This window comes from Lepisma saccharinum, unplaced genomic scaffold (assembly GCF_977018435.1).
Source record: "Lepisma saccharinum unplaced genomic scaffold, izLepSacc3.1 HAP1_SCAFFOLD_1064, whole genome shotgun sequence".
In the NCBI taxonomy this organism is placed as follows: domain Eukaryota; kingdom Metazoa; phylum Arthropoda; class Insecta; order Zygentoma; family Lepismatidae; genus Lepisma; species Lepisma saccharinum.
In genome coordinates, this window is record NW_028143712.1 from 20,461 (window position 1) to 36,237 (window position 15,777).

The following is a 15,777-nucleotide window of genomic DNA, read 5'->3' on the forward strand; positions in this document are numbered from 1 at the left end:
CATTATCATTACTTAATTCATGAAGACTTTCTTTACCAATCGTGGGTTTAAATGTCTCTTCTTTGCCAATCTGTGCATTACAGTCACCTAACAGAATTTTCATATCATACTGAGAAAATTTATCAAAGACCTGTTCTAACTCTGCATAAAATCATCTTTAGTATTATCATTTTTATCTTCCGTTGGTGCATGTATGTTTATTAAAATAACTTTACACCACCTACCCTGTAAAACTGCATATGATATCCTATCATTAATAAATTCTACTGTTCTAAGAGCCGAGATAATTCTATTATTTATGAAAAAGCCTGTTCCAAAATTATGATTTTCAGTACCACCATAGAAAAAAGTATAATTTTTAGTTTTACAATTCCCTTCTCCTGGCCACCTAACTTCCTGGACAGCGACTAAATTTAATTTATACTTAACTATCTCATTAACTGTACACTGAGATGCTCCAGGCCGGTAAAGGCTCAGAACATTCCAGGTGCCTAATTTAATATCCTTATTTCTAATATAGATCTTATCCTTAGTCCAGAGACCTCCCAAAGTAGTCCCAGTCCGGAGATCCGAATGGGGGACTATTTTACCTCCGGAATATTTCACCTTGGGAACATCCATGGCCTCATATTGCTGTTTCTTGACATGTCTTTTTACAGTGCAGAGTTGTCAGCTCTACACCTAACTCCCAATATGAATGTAGGACCGCACCTGTCGTTTGTCAGCGGATCCCTCGGATCTAGCTTGGAGGATCACATTGTAGTCCACCAACCAAACCCCACTTCTGTCGACTGTGGGACGCTCATAGAGCCATGACAGGTCAGCTCTGTAAATGCCAACAGAGCAAAATGTGGCCATTTCACACTGTTGGTTGACTAATTGCAGTGAACAAGTTACTGGACGATGAGGTCGTCACAGCCCTACGCCTATTGCTATTTACATTAGTGTTTAATATAAGCACTGGTGATACCTTGAAAGCAGCTAAAACTTGTGCTCCAGTGTGAGAAAGAACAAGTAGGCGGAAAATAAACAGTTTATCAACAATGCCAAAAAGAAAAAGAAAACACTAACATTAAGCTGTAGGCTGTTGCGTACAATAATAACGGTCTTACTTCAGTACTTAACATTCGGCGCTCAGTATGACGACATATCATAATATGCCAGTGTTATCAGTTGAACGTAGGGGGTGCTGAAGGGGGTGCGGAAGAAAATTAAGGGGCACGCAACCCTCCCTCGCACACCTCTGGCGCCGCCCCTGTGTGTATGCCAAGAACACGCATTACTCGAATACGATTAGACTAAGAACATTCATGTTTGTTTTACAGATAGAGGTTGAACTTCATAATGAACGCATGCTGCGTAACAGACAAATTAGATGTCATTGGATTGGTGGCTTAAGAATAAACTTAGCAATCTTTATAAGACAAGAACAAAAGGTGGGTCAGAAGCAATATTAAAATGCAGGTCAGAAGGTCAAAAACGGCGGCATTTAAAACTAGATCAACAGATAAGACTAGTTAAAAAATTAGCCAAAGAAAGTAGGACAAAAACTGCTCCAGAACATCAATTAAAAATGTATGTCACAAAACGGCTACACAAGATAGCCTACAAAAAGATAGGTAACATATAAGTCAAATTGTGGTTCCAGAACAAAGAAAATTATACTACTTATGGGGAATCATACAAACACAATATGTATATTGCGTTATGAATTTTAATAGTATGAAAAGTTTCAATACACAGTTAATTTCTGAACAAACTAAATTATATTCACGATTATTATGAGCAATTTTAATTACTTTCTCGTTTATTGCAGTATAATATAAACACATGGATAATTTGACTTAAATAATGTATTTGTTTTTAAAGGTATGCCGCTTGAAGTCAGCCTTATCTTGAAAATACAAACGATTACAAATGTCGATGTGAAAAATCAGGTAAGTTGAATAATTCTCAAAAAGAAAGAAGCTTGTAATAAATTGTTAAGCACACACCAATTGCTAAGCAAATACAGGGATATTAAAAAAGAACTATACAACATTGTGGAAAACTAATTAAGATGCATTTCTTCCTTTGAGATTTAGAGAGAGACTTCGTGTTTGTCCCAACTCTCTCTCTCTCTTTGCTTCCTTAAGAGGACTTACGAGGGCTCATAACTGAAACCATTACATGTAAAATATATTGTTGTCAATCTTGCTCTTCCCCTCAAATATTTACATGACGTTGACGCCTCTGACTGAAACCATAGTACAAGCCGATCGGGAAGTTCTGCTGGTGTAAGTATGGGCTGGATTTTAATGTGGCCTAGACACGTGTATGTTACCAGCGGAGCACAAATGAAGACCACAGGGGAAAAACCTGCTTTGTACATTTACAATGTACTTGATTTTACAGGAGAGCACCTCATTACCTTGTTCAAATGGTCATGAGCACGTTCTCTCCCTGTATACACAATCAAAATAATCAAAACATCTTCGCAAAGGGGGGGGGGGTGTAAGGGGTGATTCTCCACGTAGTACACCCAACTGTCAACCTCACTTCCACGTTAGTACACCCTGGACTGCGTTTTGCAGACGAACGAGGCTCTGGCGACTGGCACTCTGGCCAGTATAATTTTGTGTGTTGTCCTGTTTTTGTCCTTGTGTGTGCTGAGTGCCCCTTTACAGCCTCAGCTTTTAACGGAAGTCAGAACATTTTTAAGCTTTTACGATTTTACTTACGCAACGTTAGAGTTGTTCTTTGTAAAGATAAGGGGCTGGACCCCGTATAATGTGACGGGTGCAAAATAGCCTAAGTGCTGACGCACCCAAGATTTTAAAATCAAATCAAATAAAATCTTCGCAAAGGCTGGAACAAGCCCATTCTATTCTTGTACAATTCCTAGTTAGAAAGATCCTTCACAGAGCTATCTGATAATATCTTGACCTCCGTTTGGCTAAAAATGGACAAAGCACTTTCTTTCTATGCGGTCTTCAAATGGAGAATTTGTAATTGCCATACCTATTTTCATTTAAATAATTCCTAGCTTCTATTTCAACGAATTTTTACATTTGTCGACACCATTAGATTACATGACATTTTCAGTTTCGGTTTGCCTTTGTACTCGGAAAAACACACTGGAAACAAAAGGTTTGTTTAAACTATGATTGACACTGAATATTAAAAATTTTTACAATACACTAATATATTAATTTTGCAACGTTGTGAATGATCAATGAAATATTGCTACTGTGCCTTCAGCTTCTTCATTTCTTGCAGATGATGACAATAGACGGCTATGTGATCCTGCAATGGGAGGACCCAAGGGTCAACATCAGTCTTCATGGAAAAGAGGAAAGAGAATTTGCCAACATTTACGACGAGGATCAATCAAAGATGTGGTTGCCTCATCTCTACGTTTGGAACATGAAAGATATGATAATCAGAACCACTGGTTTGAAGAGAAACATGAGACTCACGATAACAAAGAAAAAGCGTCTGGTATTTCTCCTTGGGTACGCGTTGTTGCATCTTTATGTAACAAAACTCTATACGTTCCTCTAATGTAATTAGGTTGTATCTGTTATTTTATTTTCTAAGTGCAATTGCTAATAAGTTCGTAAACAGACATTGAGCGCCAGTGGTCTCGGGTTTCAATCTGGTTGCCTTCAAGATTCAACGTTACTTCTACGTGCGACACTCCTGTAACTGGATTTCTGCAGGCCGACGAGGCCCTGGCGTCTGAATCTACAGCCAGTACAATCCCCTTGCAGGACTGGGTGTTGTCCTGTGCTTATGCTATATGTGCTGAGTAAGAACATTTTAGTCCTCAGAGACACGTGTGGCTTTCTGTTACGCCACCGGGCTTGACTCCGTGTAATGTAATGGGTGCAAATAGCCTAAGTGCTGACACACCCACATTTTTTTTTTCGTTTCAATGAATCAATCGGTGGATGCGGGTTGCCTTAAAAGATTTACACATAAACAATTGCTACCCCCAAGTACTGATGTCATAGCACGTCAATGAGTACATTACAATTCGTTCTAGAGAAAATAGTCCGAAAAATGGAAGCTCTTTCTAAATAGCTAAAATTATATTCAGGAGGTACCTTCGCAACATCTTATTTGACCGCCTCGAAAGAATTCTAAGTCCCGAAATCGTAAACTTAGCAACATTGCACTTCAGCTCCAGGTGAGAGTAGCCAACTTTGAGTAGGTGCTTCCACTAGACGATAAACGCTGCGGTGATAGGTTTTCAATTTAACACTTTCCATGAACTTAGAAACTATAAACCGCTATTATAATACACAATCAAACAGATATAATAAATTGGAAAAATAACCTTGAAGGATATTTACGATTCTGCTTGCTCGACTTGAAATTTGGGGGGGTTTGAAACACTGAATAGAGTTTTTCTCCACCTGGAGGAAATTGCCATCAAGTTTGTGCAGAAAGAAGCAAATTTGTGAGGATTTTATGCGACATTTTATTTACAATACCTTGATAATATTGAACAGTTCTCAAAAACATATATTTTACACGACTTGTCGAGAAAATGTGCTTGAAACACAGGAAGGTGGGAGTCTTCATAAACGTCAACATGTTTTTAAGGGCATAACGTCATTAAGTTAACGTAGAGCAGTTGGTTAGGCTCTGCTATCCTTATTTTTCATCAAGCGTGAAAGGTCGCGGGTTCAAATCCCACCCTCTCCTCTTCCTTTTTTTTGTTTTTTTTTGTTTGCTGAACAGATACCGTTGATATTAGAATATTAAAAAAATTAATCCGATGCACACTTGAGGGATGTCCCTTCTGCGCATATTTCCCCTTAGAAGTTCGATATTTCCAGGATTTAAAGTTAAAACTTTTCTTTTTAGTTATTGTTCACATGTTGTGTTAACACACACATCATGATTAATTCACAAATCACATATATGTATTCAGGATGCAAAATGTAATGTTATTTAAGTTATGTATTGTTTGTTCTTCACTGACACCTAAAATATTGATTATTTGATTTCGATATACTAAAAAAAGATATACAGTTATGTTAAGTAATGATCTAGTGTAGTACTGTAACGAAGGAGAGCGTTTAATGAGTTCAAATTGCTAAGATTGGTAATTTTATGTCCGTTCCTTCGTAATGACTGTTGTCAATCCCCTCACCACCATCTTACCAAGCGTCTAAAACTAATAGTAAATCGCTTATTAACATAAATAAATTGTTATTGCGACGAAGGCCGATTCGATAAGAAACTACTAATAAGTATTTATATAGTGAGTGACAAACAAAAAATTCAAAACCTCATAATGATCGTTAATTCCTCACTGCTTTGTATCTAAAATGTTTGTCTTCTTTGAACAGAAAGTCCGAATATCAGATATAACAAACTTTCCGCACTAACTTTGCAATATTCGAAACTAACATTACAGACTTAGCTCTATGTAACTTGATTCTGCGCATTCCACGTGGCATGTGACTTCTTCCTATCATCGAAATAACTTTCTCTTATTATTTCCTTTCCTCTCGTGAAATTCAGAGACCAATGTTAACCTCTTAGCAAGGTGGATAAACTTTACACCCAACGATATACTCCTGAAAAAAATCCTGCCTAGATCGAGAATCGAACCTTCGATCTCCCTTGTAAGAATCAAGCACGCTACCTCTTTTCCAGGTAGCTCTTGTTAAAATTTGCTACCAGTTTGAAGAAACCAATTCACACATAATGTCATATCTATAATTTCCTCATGGCAATTTTCATGAGGAAACGAATTCAGATAAAATCGAGAAACGCTGAAAGGGAAAAATGATGAACATGTCTATTGGCGTTTTGTCATATTTTGTAAATTGTGTAAAAATTCCGTGTTTTGAACAAGCAATATTTTAGGTACGAAGTAGTTTGTTGTTTGTTTAAAGTAGGAACAGGAGAGCGAAAAGGAGTCATTTGAACCAGACCCCGTTTGACAAGAAACTTCAGCTTTTTTCCAAAGACTGTATGAAAATAGAGAGGAACGTATGAAATATAAAATATGTGTGAAATTAAAACAATGGAAACCTTGAAAGATAATACTAACGAACTTAGAGCACCATAATTGGGCTCGGCCTGTTGAGCTCTATCAATAAATAAATAAATAAAACTTCAAACTATGAAAAACATATTTTCGTGGTGGAAAACTCCAAATCATTTTCGAAATATGAGCTTGATGTTTTTATTTATTATGAAGTGGAGATATGGGACGATACGATCCCTCAGCAAGAAAATTTTAAGTAAGCTACCTCCAACTTTTTCAATGGTCATACTTACTAATTAGGGTCCGGAAGTTGATGAAAAATCAACTTTTTTCTGGCCCTTAAAAACAATGCTAAACCTGATATCATGTCCGTTTCCCTTCAGTTAGAGCCGGAAAACACTTTCTCTTTTACATTTTCGTTTTGTTGCATTTTTCGGCCTTTTTTGGCTTTTAGTTTATTTGTCAGTATTTTTAACAGTTTTTGTTTGCATTTTTACTTATTTTTTAGGTTTATTTTTTCTCCTCCCCTGTTGTTTCGTGCATTTTAAATGCATTTACTAGTAAAACTTACATATTTAGATTTCTTGACATGGTCCTTTTAGCAAATTCACCATGAATCGAAAATACGGTTAATGGAAAACCATAATATTATTCTTAACTGAAATGTTTGGCAATGGATTAAAATAGTTTGTGTGAAGATCTACTTTGAGGCTCTTTTTCTGGACACTATTATCGGTTTAATCTGTAGTTTTAAAGTAAAATTAGTCACAATAATAAATGCAATTACACTCTGGTATACGCGAAGCAGAACTGTATTTTCGGATGCTGGCCGACTTCAGTATCATAAAAGGCCCACTCTGAAAGGAGATGAATTTGTTGATTTGGTGTTTTAAGTCAACTTTATGCATAATAAGGCTAATCGAGACTGGACCTACAGTTTAAAGTGGAATCCGAATCGAGTGCATAAAATAACGTGAACCGTGTGGTGTAGGGGGATCGTTTGCTTATGGAATGGAAGGTCATGGGTTCAAACCTACTTCTTTGCGAAATCTTTTTCGGGAAGTAAACGGCTTTGGACGAGAATGCTTATCTACGTTTCTTGGATATTTCCGTTGATATTTATGCGATTTATGTCCAGCATTTCCGGATGCAGAAAGTTGACATGTAAGTTCTTAATATGTGTTAACTTATAACAGCTGAATGAAAGGAAAAGTATTTCCCAAAATCCTGCCAATCACTGAAAGATTAAAAACATTAGTAGAAGCATTACTTGAGGCATGCACAGAGGCGACGATTATGGAGTGTGGAGGGGCAGATGGCCCAGCACTATGCTAAACTTTATCTACCAAGGGAAAGAAACTGTCCTTGCCCTCCCCCCTCCCCCCACCTTGCCCCATCAGTTTTGAAACCCAATCGCCGCCACTGAGCATGCATCGCATAAATATTTACAGTAATATCATATAATATTATATTACGTTATTAGAACACTTCGTACTCGGTAAATAAAAAGGAAAAAATAATAAGGAAAGGGTGGGATTTGAACCTACGATGTTTCGATCTTGACGAAAACAGTAAAAAAAACGAAAGTGCTGTCATCTAACCAACTACTGCAGGAGATTGCTAACAGAAAGCTCAGTAAAACACGTTAATCTCAGTTGAAGCAACAGTGTGCCGGAGTTTCGAACCATTTTTCGCCAAGAACCAAGGAAAAGACACACTTTGCAGAATCGTTTGGTGTTGTGCAAGGTATCTTTACTAAACATTTCGCATAAAATCATCATAAATTTGCCTTCTTGCATTCAAATGTGACCGCAATTCTTTCCAGGTGGATGAGAACCTGTTCAGTGTTTCACAATGCACATACATTTTCCTATTTTCAAATTCAGAACTAAGAATCTTGAAATATTTTCAACATACGTATTTCTACTTAACATTATTTTGTCTACTCATATATTTTATTACTGCTTTAGGGTATCTTTACTTTATGGAATGTGAAAGAATGAAAAAAATCACAAGAGCGTTTTCATTCAGGAAGAAGAAATGTTGCAAAGTTGGCTACTCTTAGTTGGCTCTGAAGCGCTATGCTGCCAGATTTACGAATTCCGGACTTTGAAATTTTTCAGGGCGGTCAAATAAGATGTTGCGAAGTGTACAAGTTCGGATACGCAGACAGATCACATCGACCTAGCAATTCTTCTCATTCATTCTATGTGAATGTTTGGATGCAACGTTGAATGAAATCCATGGAGGACGTAAGGGACATTTGGAGACATTTCTTAATATCAACCAAAATTCCAGATTCTTTTGTTTGTTGAATTGTAATTGATTTGAAAATGGAGTAAGGCTAATCGGGACTGGACCTACAGTTTAAAGTGGGATCCAAAGCGCTATATGCCTCCACCAGGTATCGAACCCGGGACCGCTTGATTACAAGACGACGACGCTACCACTCTTTTTTTATGTTTTTTTATTTCCATTTTAAATCAAACAATTACAGTAAATCTTTATAATCCTTACAGATATGTTATTCAAGTATTACATTTAAAAAGTTGGCATAATGTAATTTTCTATAATCTAAAGACATTTGTTCATATTCTTGTGTTAGAGTTAGTCCAAAATCCAAGTAATTATAATTTTTTCCCACAGGAAATAAAAACATTAGGTATTGTGCTATTAACCACTGAACTAATTTTTCTTTGTACTTGGGAACAAATGAAACTCTGGTAAGATAATGTATTTTGCTGATACTTGGTTTGGTGAAGTACGACAAATTCTACTGAGCATTGTTCTTAATTTTGACCAAGCTGTAGCTGCTTTTTTACATTCTTTTATCTTATGGGTAATCGAATCTGGAACATGACAATAATAACAATTTGGAGAATTACTAAAACCATATTTATGACATCTATCTGCCCTTACAATTACTTGTTGAATAACTTTGTACCATCTAGATAATGCCTTGTTCGTTAGATGTTTCGCCGTTACATTGTTCCATATTTGTTTCCAATTACATTTCGGATTTTTTCTTTAAATTCGAACGGTTATTATATTTGCGTTAAGTTGCTCTCTGTAAATTTGTTTGACAGAAGGACTGTCATAAGTATGTTGCACAGTTCTATAAAATGTATGAATATCGATCTCGGTATAAAACATTAATTCTCTGGGAATAATTTTTATATCCATTGGTGCTGTTAATGGTACATCATTTAACAGTGTAGTTATTACTTATTGCGTGGTGGAGTCAATTGGAGAATATATAGCTGAAAGACCGCTTTGAATAAATAAAGGTCTTGATTGTATCGCCACACTCTTTAACTTCATACCTCCCCTCTTTTCCGGGAGATATCGCTTGCTCATAGCCACGCGGAACACCGAGTCATGCCAGAGGAATTTGTCAACCTGTTGCTTCACCCTAGCTATTTGCTTCGCTGACCTGTCTTGGATAGGTACCAAAGCTTCGATAAAGCGTAGATGTTTACATATCTCACTCGCGATTTCAAACAAAGAAATCTGAGTTGATTTGCACGTAAAGTGTATATCACTTTTTCGGTCACTAACCGACTATTATGTTCAATGGTGTTAAGTGTGCATAATATCTGAATCGATATTCAATTGTTTGTAAAGTTGTTATTGATAAAATGGGGAGTTCCGCCATCTTAGAAATGGTTATTGTAAGTTTAGTATTAAATCATTATTTTGTATCCTCGTTTTTATCTTTATACTGTGAAGTACCTACGTGTGCGAATCAATTAACCTCTGCGTGTGAATACAAGACAGAGATTTATACATGGCGACGAGAATTTAGTTAGAAATCGAGGATAAGTATATTTCACTTCTAAGCTTTGTGTTATAGTGTAAATGTATAATGGCTTTAGTAGCTGGTTTTGATAAATATGATCCCCAAGATGGATCGATAGTAGCGTATTTGGAGCGCTTTGATAATTATTGTCAAACACAAGCTATTCCAGAGGACAAGAAAGTTCCTAGATTAATATCTGTCATTGGAAACAAGTCATATGAAGTTCTGCGTGAATTATTTGCACCTACATTGCCTCATGATAAATCCTATCAGAAAATTGCTAAAAGATTAAAATCTTATTATAGTCCATCAAGCAACTATATTGTGCAAAGGTGTACAAGAAGAAGACGAACAAATAGAAGATTTTGTAAGGAGATTAAGAAAGATCGGAGAGCAGTGTGGTTATGGTGAGTTTCTTTCCATTGCTTTATTTGATTCACTAATTTGCGGAATCAGATGTAACACAATTCGTAAGAAACTCATTGCTGACAATGTAATGGAATTACACAAAGCTTTTGAGGTAGCTAAGCAGATGGATAAATTAGAAGCAGATATGAAGGAGTATTACTTCCAGTCCAATGTAAATTTTGTGAACACTAACCGCGCAAAGGTAAATAAGTGCAAGGGCGATACGCGTTTGAACTCCGGTGCCAATTCTAATCCAAAACAGGATAGCTGGAAATTCCAAAATACTGTGTCAAGTCGATCCAATCTTTCAGACAAAATCAATCGGATAATGAGGGAAATAAAAATGAACGGGAAAGAAAGCAACAATATTTCAAGCACTGCAGAAAGAAATTCGGTCACGATGTTTCCCAGTGTTTCAAGTTACAGCGCAATAAAGAAACTAATAGTACTAAACCTTATAGCAAGTACAAGGCTAACGCTGTACAGGCTGTTGAACCTTTTTCTTCGGATGATATGGACAGTGAGGTGTTAGATGTAAATGAATTAAGGGTTGGAATAATTACTATGGAAGTAAATGGAGAAAGTAAATTTATGCAAGAAAGATCGATTGAGTATAGTTTGTCCCACTGTAATAAAAGTTCAGTTTCGTCGCAACCATATCTTAAATCTGACCATTCTTCATTGCCTTTGAAAATAGCTCATTGTGATAAAGCTACTAGTAAGTTTGTTTCTTCGTCCGAATATGTAATTGCTCTCAATATTAATGATTCTATGTTGAACTTTGAAATAGATAAAGGTTCACAAGTTTCGATTGCAAGTAAAACACTTTGTGACAGTCAACTGCATGGTTTGCAATATCTGGAAGCTGACTGTGTTTTACGATGTGCTAGCAATATGACTTTGTCGTTAGTAGGAAAGATTGCTGTAAGAGTTCGTTATGAACATGTAGATAAAATACTAGACTTATATGTAGTCGCATGTGATTTAAAATATCCACTCATGGGAAGACAATGGATTCAGCATTTATTGCCTGATTGTCACATTAATCTATCTCAACTTAGGCCATCGTTGGAGTGTATGAAGACAAGAATCGTGTTTCGTCTATGTTAACATCTGACAAGTTGAAATTTGTTCAAGGGCAAACTTTGGTTAAGTCGAAGGATACGACTAATGCTTCGTCTGTGTTAACAGCTGACAAGTTGAAAATTGTGCATGGGCAAACCTTGATTAAATCACAGATGGTTAAGTGTGAAAATCTGATTGCATCTTGTGATGTGCAAGGATTAATAAAATTTATTAGGCACGAATATAAAAAGTTATTCGATAATGATTTGTCGCAGCCAATTAAACATTTTACCGCCACGATTCCAATGAAACAAGGCATTACACCAATTTTTAAGAAATTTTATAATGTTCCGTATGGTTTACGTGACAAAGTTAAGTCTGAATTAGACAAACTGATTGAGCAATACATTCTAGAAAAGATTGACTCAAGTGACTGGGCGAGTCCTATGGTCGTTGTGTGTAAGAATGATGGTAATTTGAGGCTTTGCTGCGATTTCAAGAACACTGTGAATAAATATGTTGAAAACGTAACTTATCCATTGCCCAGGATAGACGAAGTGTTTCCAAAAGTTAATGGATGTGATGTATTTGTTACCTTGGATCTCAGAAGTGCTTACCTTCAAATAAAACTTGATGATCAAGCCAAACAGTTACTAGTAATGAATACCCCATGGGGATTGGTACAACATACTAGATTGCCATTTGGTGTACGGATCGCATCACAAATATTTCAAAGAACTATTGAAGGCATACTACAGGGATAAAATTTTGTCATTCCATACCAAGATGACTTACTTATTGTTGGCAAGGGTTTAGAACAAGCAGTATCCAGAACACTTGAAGTTTTAAACCGTTTGAATGAATACAATGTTAAGGTTAATTGGAGCAAGTGTTCATTCTTCAAAAACAAAATTGATTATTTAGGATATACTATAAGTAAAGAAGGAATACATCCTTCTGAAAAGAAGCTGCATGCATTGATACAATGTCCAAAGAGTTGCAACACCAAACAATTAAAGGCTTTCCTTGGAGGTATTAATCTTTACAGAAGAGGTGTGCCTAGTCTGTCAGTTATCTTCTCAGATCTTTACAATTTATTGAAGACAAATGTGCGATGGCAATGGACAAATGATTGTCAGCCGCAATTTGAGGCAGCTAAACTGGCTTTACAAAATGTCAAGGTCCTTGTTCCATACGACCAGAATAAAGAAGTTATTATACAGTGTGACGCATCTCAACATGGATTAGGTTCGCAATTATGCCATAATGTACAAGGGGAATTGCGTAACGTATTTCATGTACGTTAAATAAGCATGAGGTTAAGTATCCTTTATGTATCGTATATGCAGTGAGGAAATTCCAAAAATACGTACAAGGTAGATAGTTTGAAATATGGACAGATTCAATGCCAGCTAAGCAATTGTTAGCTATGGAAAAACCAATTCCTATTATGGCGTCGCCACGCCATGGTAGTGCTTATTTTTGGTTTCTTTCACATATAAACTAATATGTACTAAAAAGGTTGAACTTGCAGACATGTTATCAAGGTTGCCACTTCCTGACGTACATGAAGTGGCAAGAAGAATTTGTGTACCAGGTTACGCTTACACCGAATGCAAAGCAGGCGATTTTGACGTATTTGAAACGAGATGAAATTCTTAAGTTAACGAAATCTTATTGCAAGAATGGATGGCCACAAGATATGAAAGGGTTCAAAGGAGATGAATTGAAGGAACTGTTGGCGTACAAGAGAAGACAAGCAGAATTCAGCATTACGGATGAGTTACTGTATTGGGGTCGGAGACTGGTTGTTCCCAAAGGAGTGCGAAATTACATTATTCAGAGAGCCCATGAAGATCATTGTGGTATTGTAAAAATGAAAGTAATGCTCAGAGAGAGATATTGGTGGCCAGGAATAGATAAGGCTATTGAAGAGTATGTAAATAAATGTGAAGTTTGTGCAGCAGTCAAGCCAAATACAAGTGCTAAGAACCATAGTGCATGGACTGAATGCAGACATCCCTGGGAAAGGATGCATATGGATTTTTTGTGTATGTAAATTACTTATTTTATAATACAGTAGTAGATGCCTACAGCAAATGAGTAGATTGTGATAGAGTTTCGTCTACTTCATTTAAAGAAGTAAAGCGTTATCTAATTAAACATTTTGCTGTTTTTGGGCTACCAAAGTGTATTGTGGTAGATAATGGTCCCCCATTCTCATCTTCAGAATTTAAAACATTCTGTCATGAACGTCACGTCAATTTGTACCATTCTCCTACGTACCATCCTGAAAGCAATGGCTGAAAGCAATGGTCAGGTCGAGCGCTACGTGCAGACAGTGAAAACAAAGCTAGACTGTGCTGCACGGGAGCAATTGAATACGAATACGCATGTCAACGTTGAAGAATTGTTGCAGAGAGTATTGGTAGCTTTGAGAAGCTAATATAACGCATCAGGTGACAAAACGCCACAGCAAATGATATTTTCCTACATCCTCAGGAATAAATTTGATGCCCAAATGGAAGAAATAATAGATCAAAACTGCGAAAGGGATAAAGCAGAAGCAGATGAAAAGGTTAACCAAAGAGGCGATTTTGTATGGGTTATGTTACCATTTAAGGACAAGAAGAATGCTATGAGGTATGTCAAGGGAAAAATTATAGCACGGAAAAGCAAAGTTACATGGCTGGTGAATGTTGAAGGTAGAAACCGGGTCGTGCATGAAGATCAGTTAAAATGGATGCAAGACAAGAAAGATAGATATCATTTTGGAAGTCAGAAGAAGGAGGAGGATAATGATGAACGAATTCATGGACCAGATACAGGTCAAGACGGCAGATCAGTTTTCTGTGATGAAGACTTATTCATTACAGGAAAAAGTGGAAGTAATGGAAGTGGTTCTGTGGCGCCGGAAGCTTCTACGCCAAATGACAAACCGTCTACATCGTACTTGGATGATTCCTGCAGCCCACATCAGCGACAACAGTAGCATCAGTGTAGGAGGTCCTCTCGACAGAGAAAATCGCCTGATAGACTGAAATATAACTAAGTCAAATAAGGAAGAGGGGGAATGTTAAGTGTGCATAATATCTGAATCGATATTCAATTGTTTGTAAAGTTGTTATTGATAAAATGGGGAGTTCAGCCATCTTAGAAATGGTTATTGTAAGTTTAGTATTAAATCGTTATTTTGTATCCTCTTTTTTATCTTTATACTGTTTTTATCTACGTGTGCGAATCAATTAACCTCTGCGTGTGAATACACGACAAATAGTGTCTCTGATATTTGTATAAAAATGTATACCTAGTATTTTCACTTTCTGTGCTACACGTACACTAGTGTTATTACTAAACAAATTGTTGACTCCCAAGGGTAACAAAAACGTTTTGTTTAAATTTAGCTTTGCATCCGAGACATTTTCGAAATATTTCAAGTACTTTTGTGCATTCTCCAAATCCCTTTCGCTATTTAACAATAAGGTAATATCATCCATATAACTACTAACTTCAATCGTTTTTGACATGACAGAAATGCCTTCATTTATTTATTGTAATCTTTTAAGTAAGGGAACCAGTGTTAATACATATAATGCACTACTGAGTGTACTTCCTTGTAAAACAGCCCGTTTCATTTGAAATGTTTTCGTAAGACACTCATTCAGTGTTAGTTTTAACTGAGTGTCTCCGTACACCTGAGTGTCTCCATTTTATAAAGGTATCTCCAAAACCAAAAGCCTTTAAAACACTGTACATATATTTATGACTAACTCTATCATAAGCCTGTGAAAAATCCACTGATAAAATTGCTTTGTTGGCTTGCTGGTTTTTGTGTTGTAACAATTACATCACGTATAGTTTGTAATAAATGATGAATTGTTCTTTGAGGATTACGCATATTGTGTGTCCCCTATTAGTTTATGCATGTAAGGAATTAAGCGGATGTTTATGCATCTGCTGATAATCTTAATACTTAGAATTGTAATCGGACGGTAGTCAGTAACCACTTTGGGTTTCGTTTTTTTCGGAACAAAAACCACTATTCCTGTTCGACTTGAGGACCCTAATTTCCCACTCTGTAATACATCATTGACTCATTACGTGAAAACATCCCCAAGGAGATTCCAAAAGGTTTGATAAAAGTCTGAGGGCAGGCCATCCTCTGCCGCTTTGAAAATTGCATTTCTTACTTCGGTGTTCGTAAAGGGTTTACTAATTTCCGTTCGCTCTTCTTCAGTTAGTCTTCCTGTTACTTGGTTCGTAAAGTCCCAATCGGATTCTAAGAGATTATGAGCTTGACCCATTAATTTTAAATAATATTGAAAAAATGTACTCTGAATTACTCTGGGATTAGTTGTAATCTCTCCTGTGTCATCTGTTATCTCTGTTATTAGGTGACTTTTGACTTGTCTATGCTCTTGTAAAATATGATATAAATTTGCCTCTTCATCATTATCCAAAGGTAACTTTTTGCTTTTAATGTTTACGATGATTCTCTTTTTTCGGTGTAGAGAGA

General features: G+C 36.5%; 1 protein-coding gene across 1 annotated transcript in view; it reads left to right on the plus strand.

The window, feature by feature from the left end:
• The first annotated feature begins 1,871 nt into the window (after positions 1-1,871).
• Positions 1,872-15,777, plus strand: part of LOC145983489 (glutamate-gated chloride channel alpha-like) — a 29,299-nt gene continuing 15,393 nt past the window's right edge. The window contains exons 1-2 of the mRNA XM_083116580.1: positions 1,872-1,937; positions 3,259-3,494. Of these exons, the coding sequence (XP_082972706.1) occupies positions 1,872-1,937; positions 3,259-3,494 (302 nt within the window). The remainder of the gene's footprint in view (positions 1,938-3,258; positions 3,495-15,777) is intronic.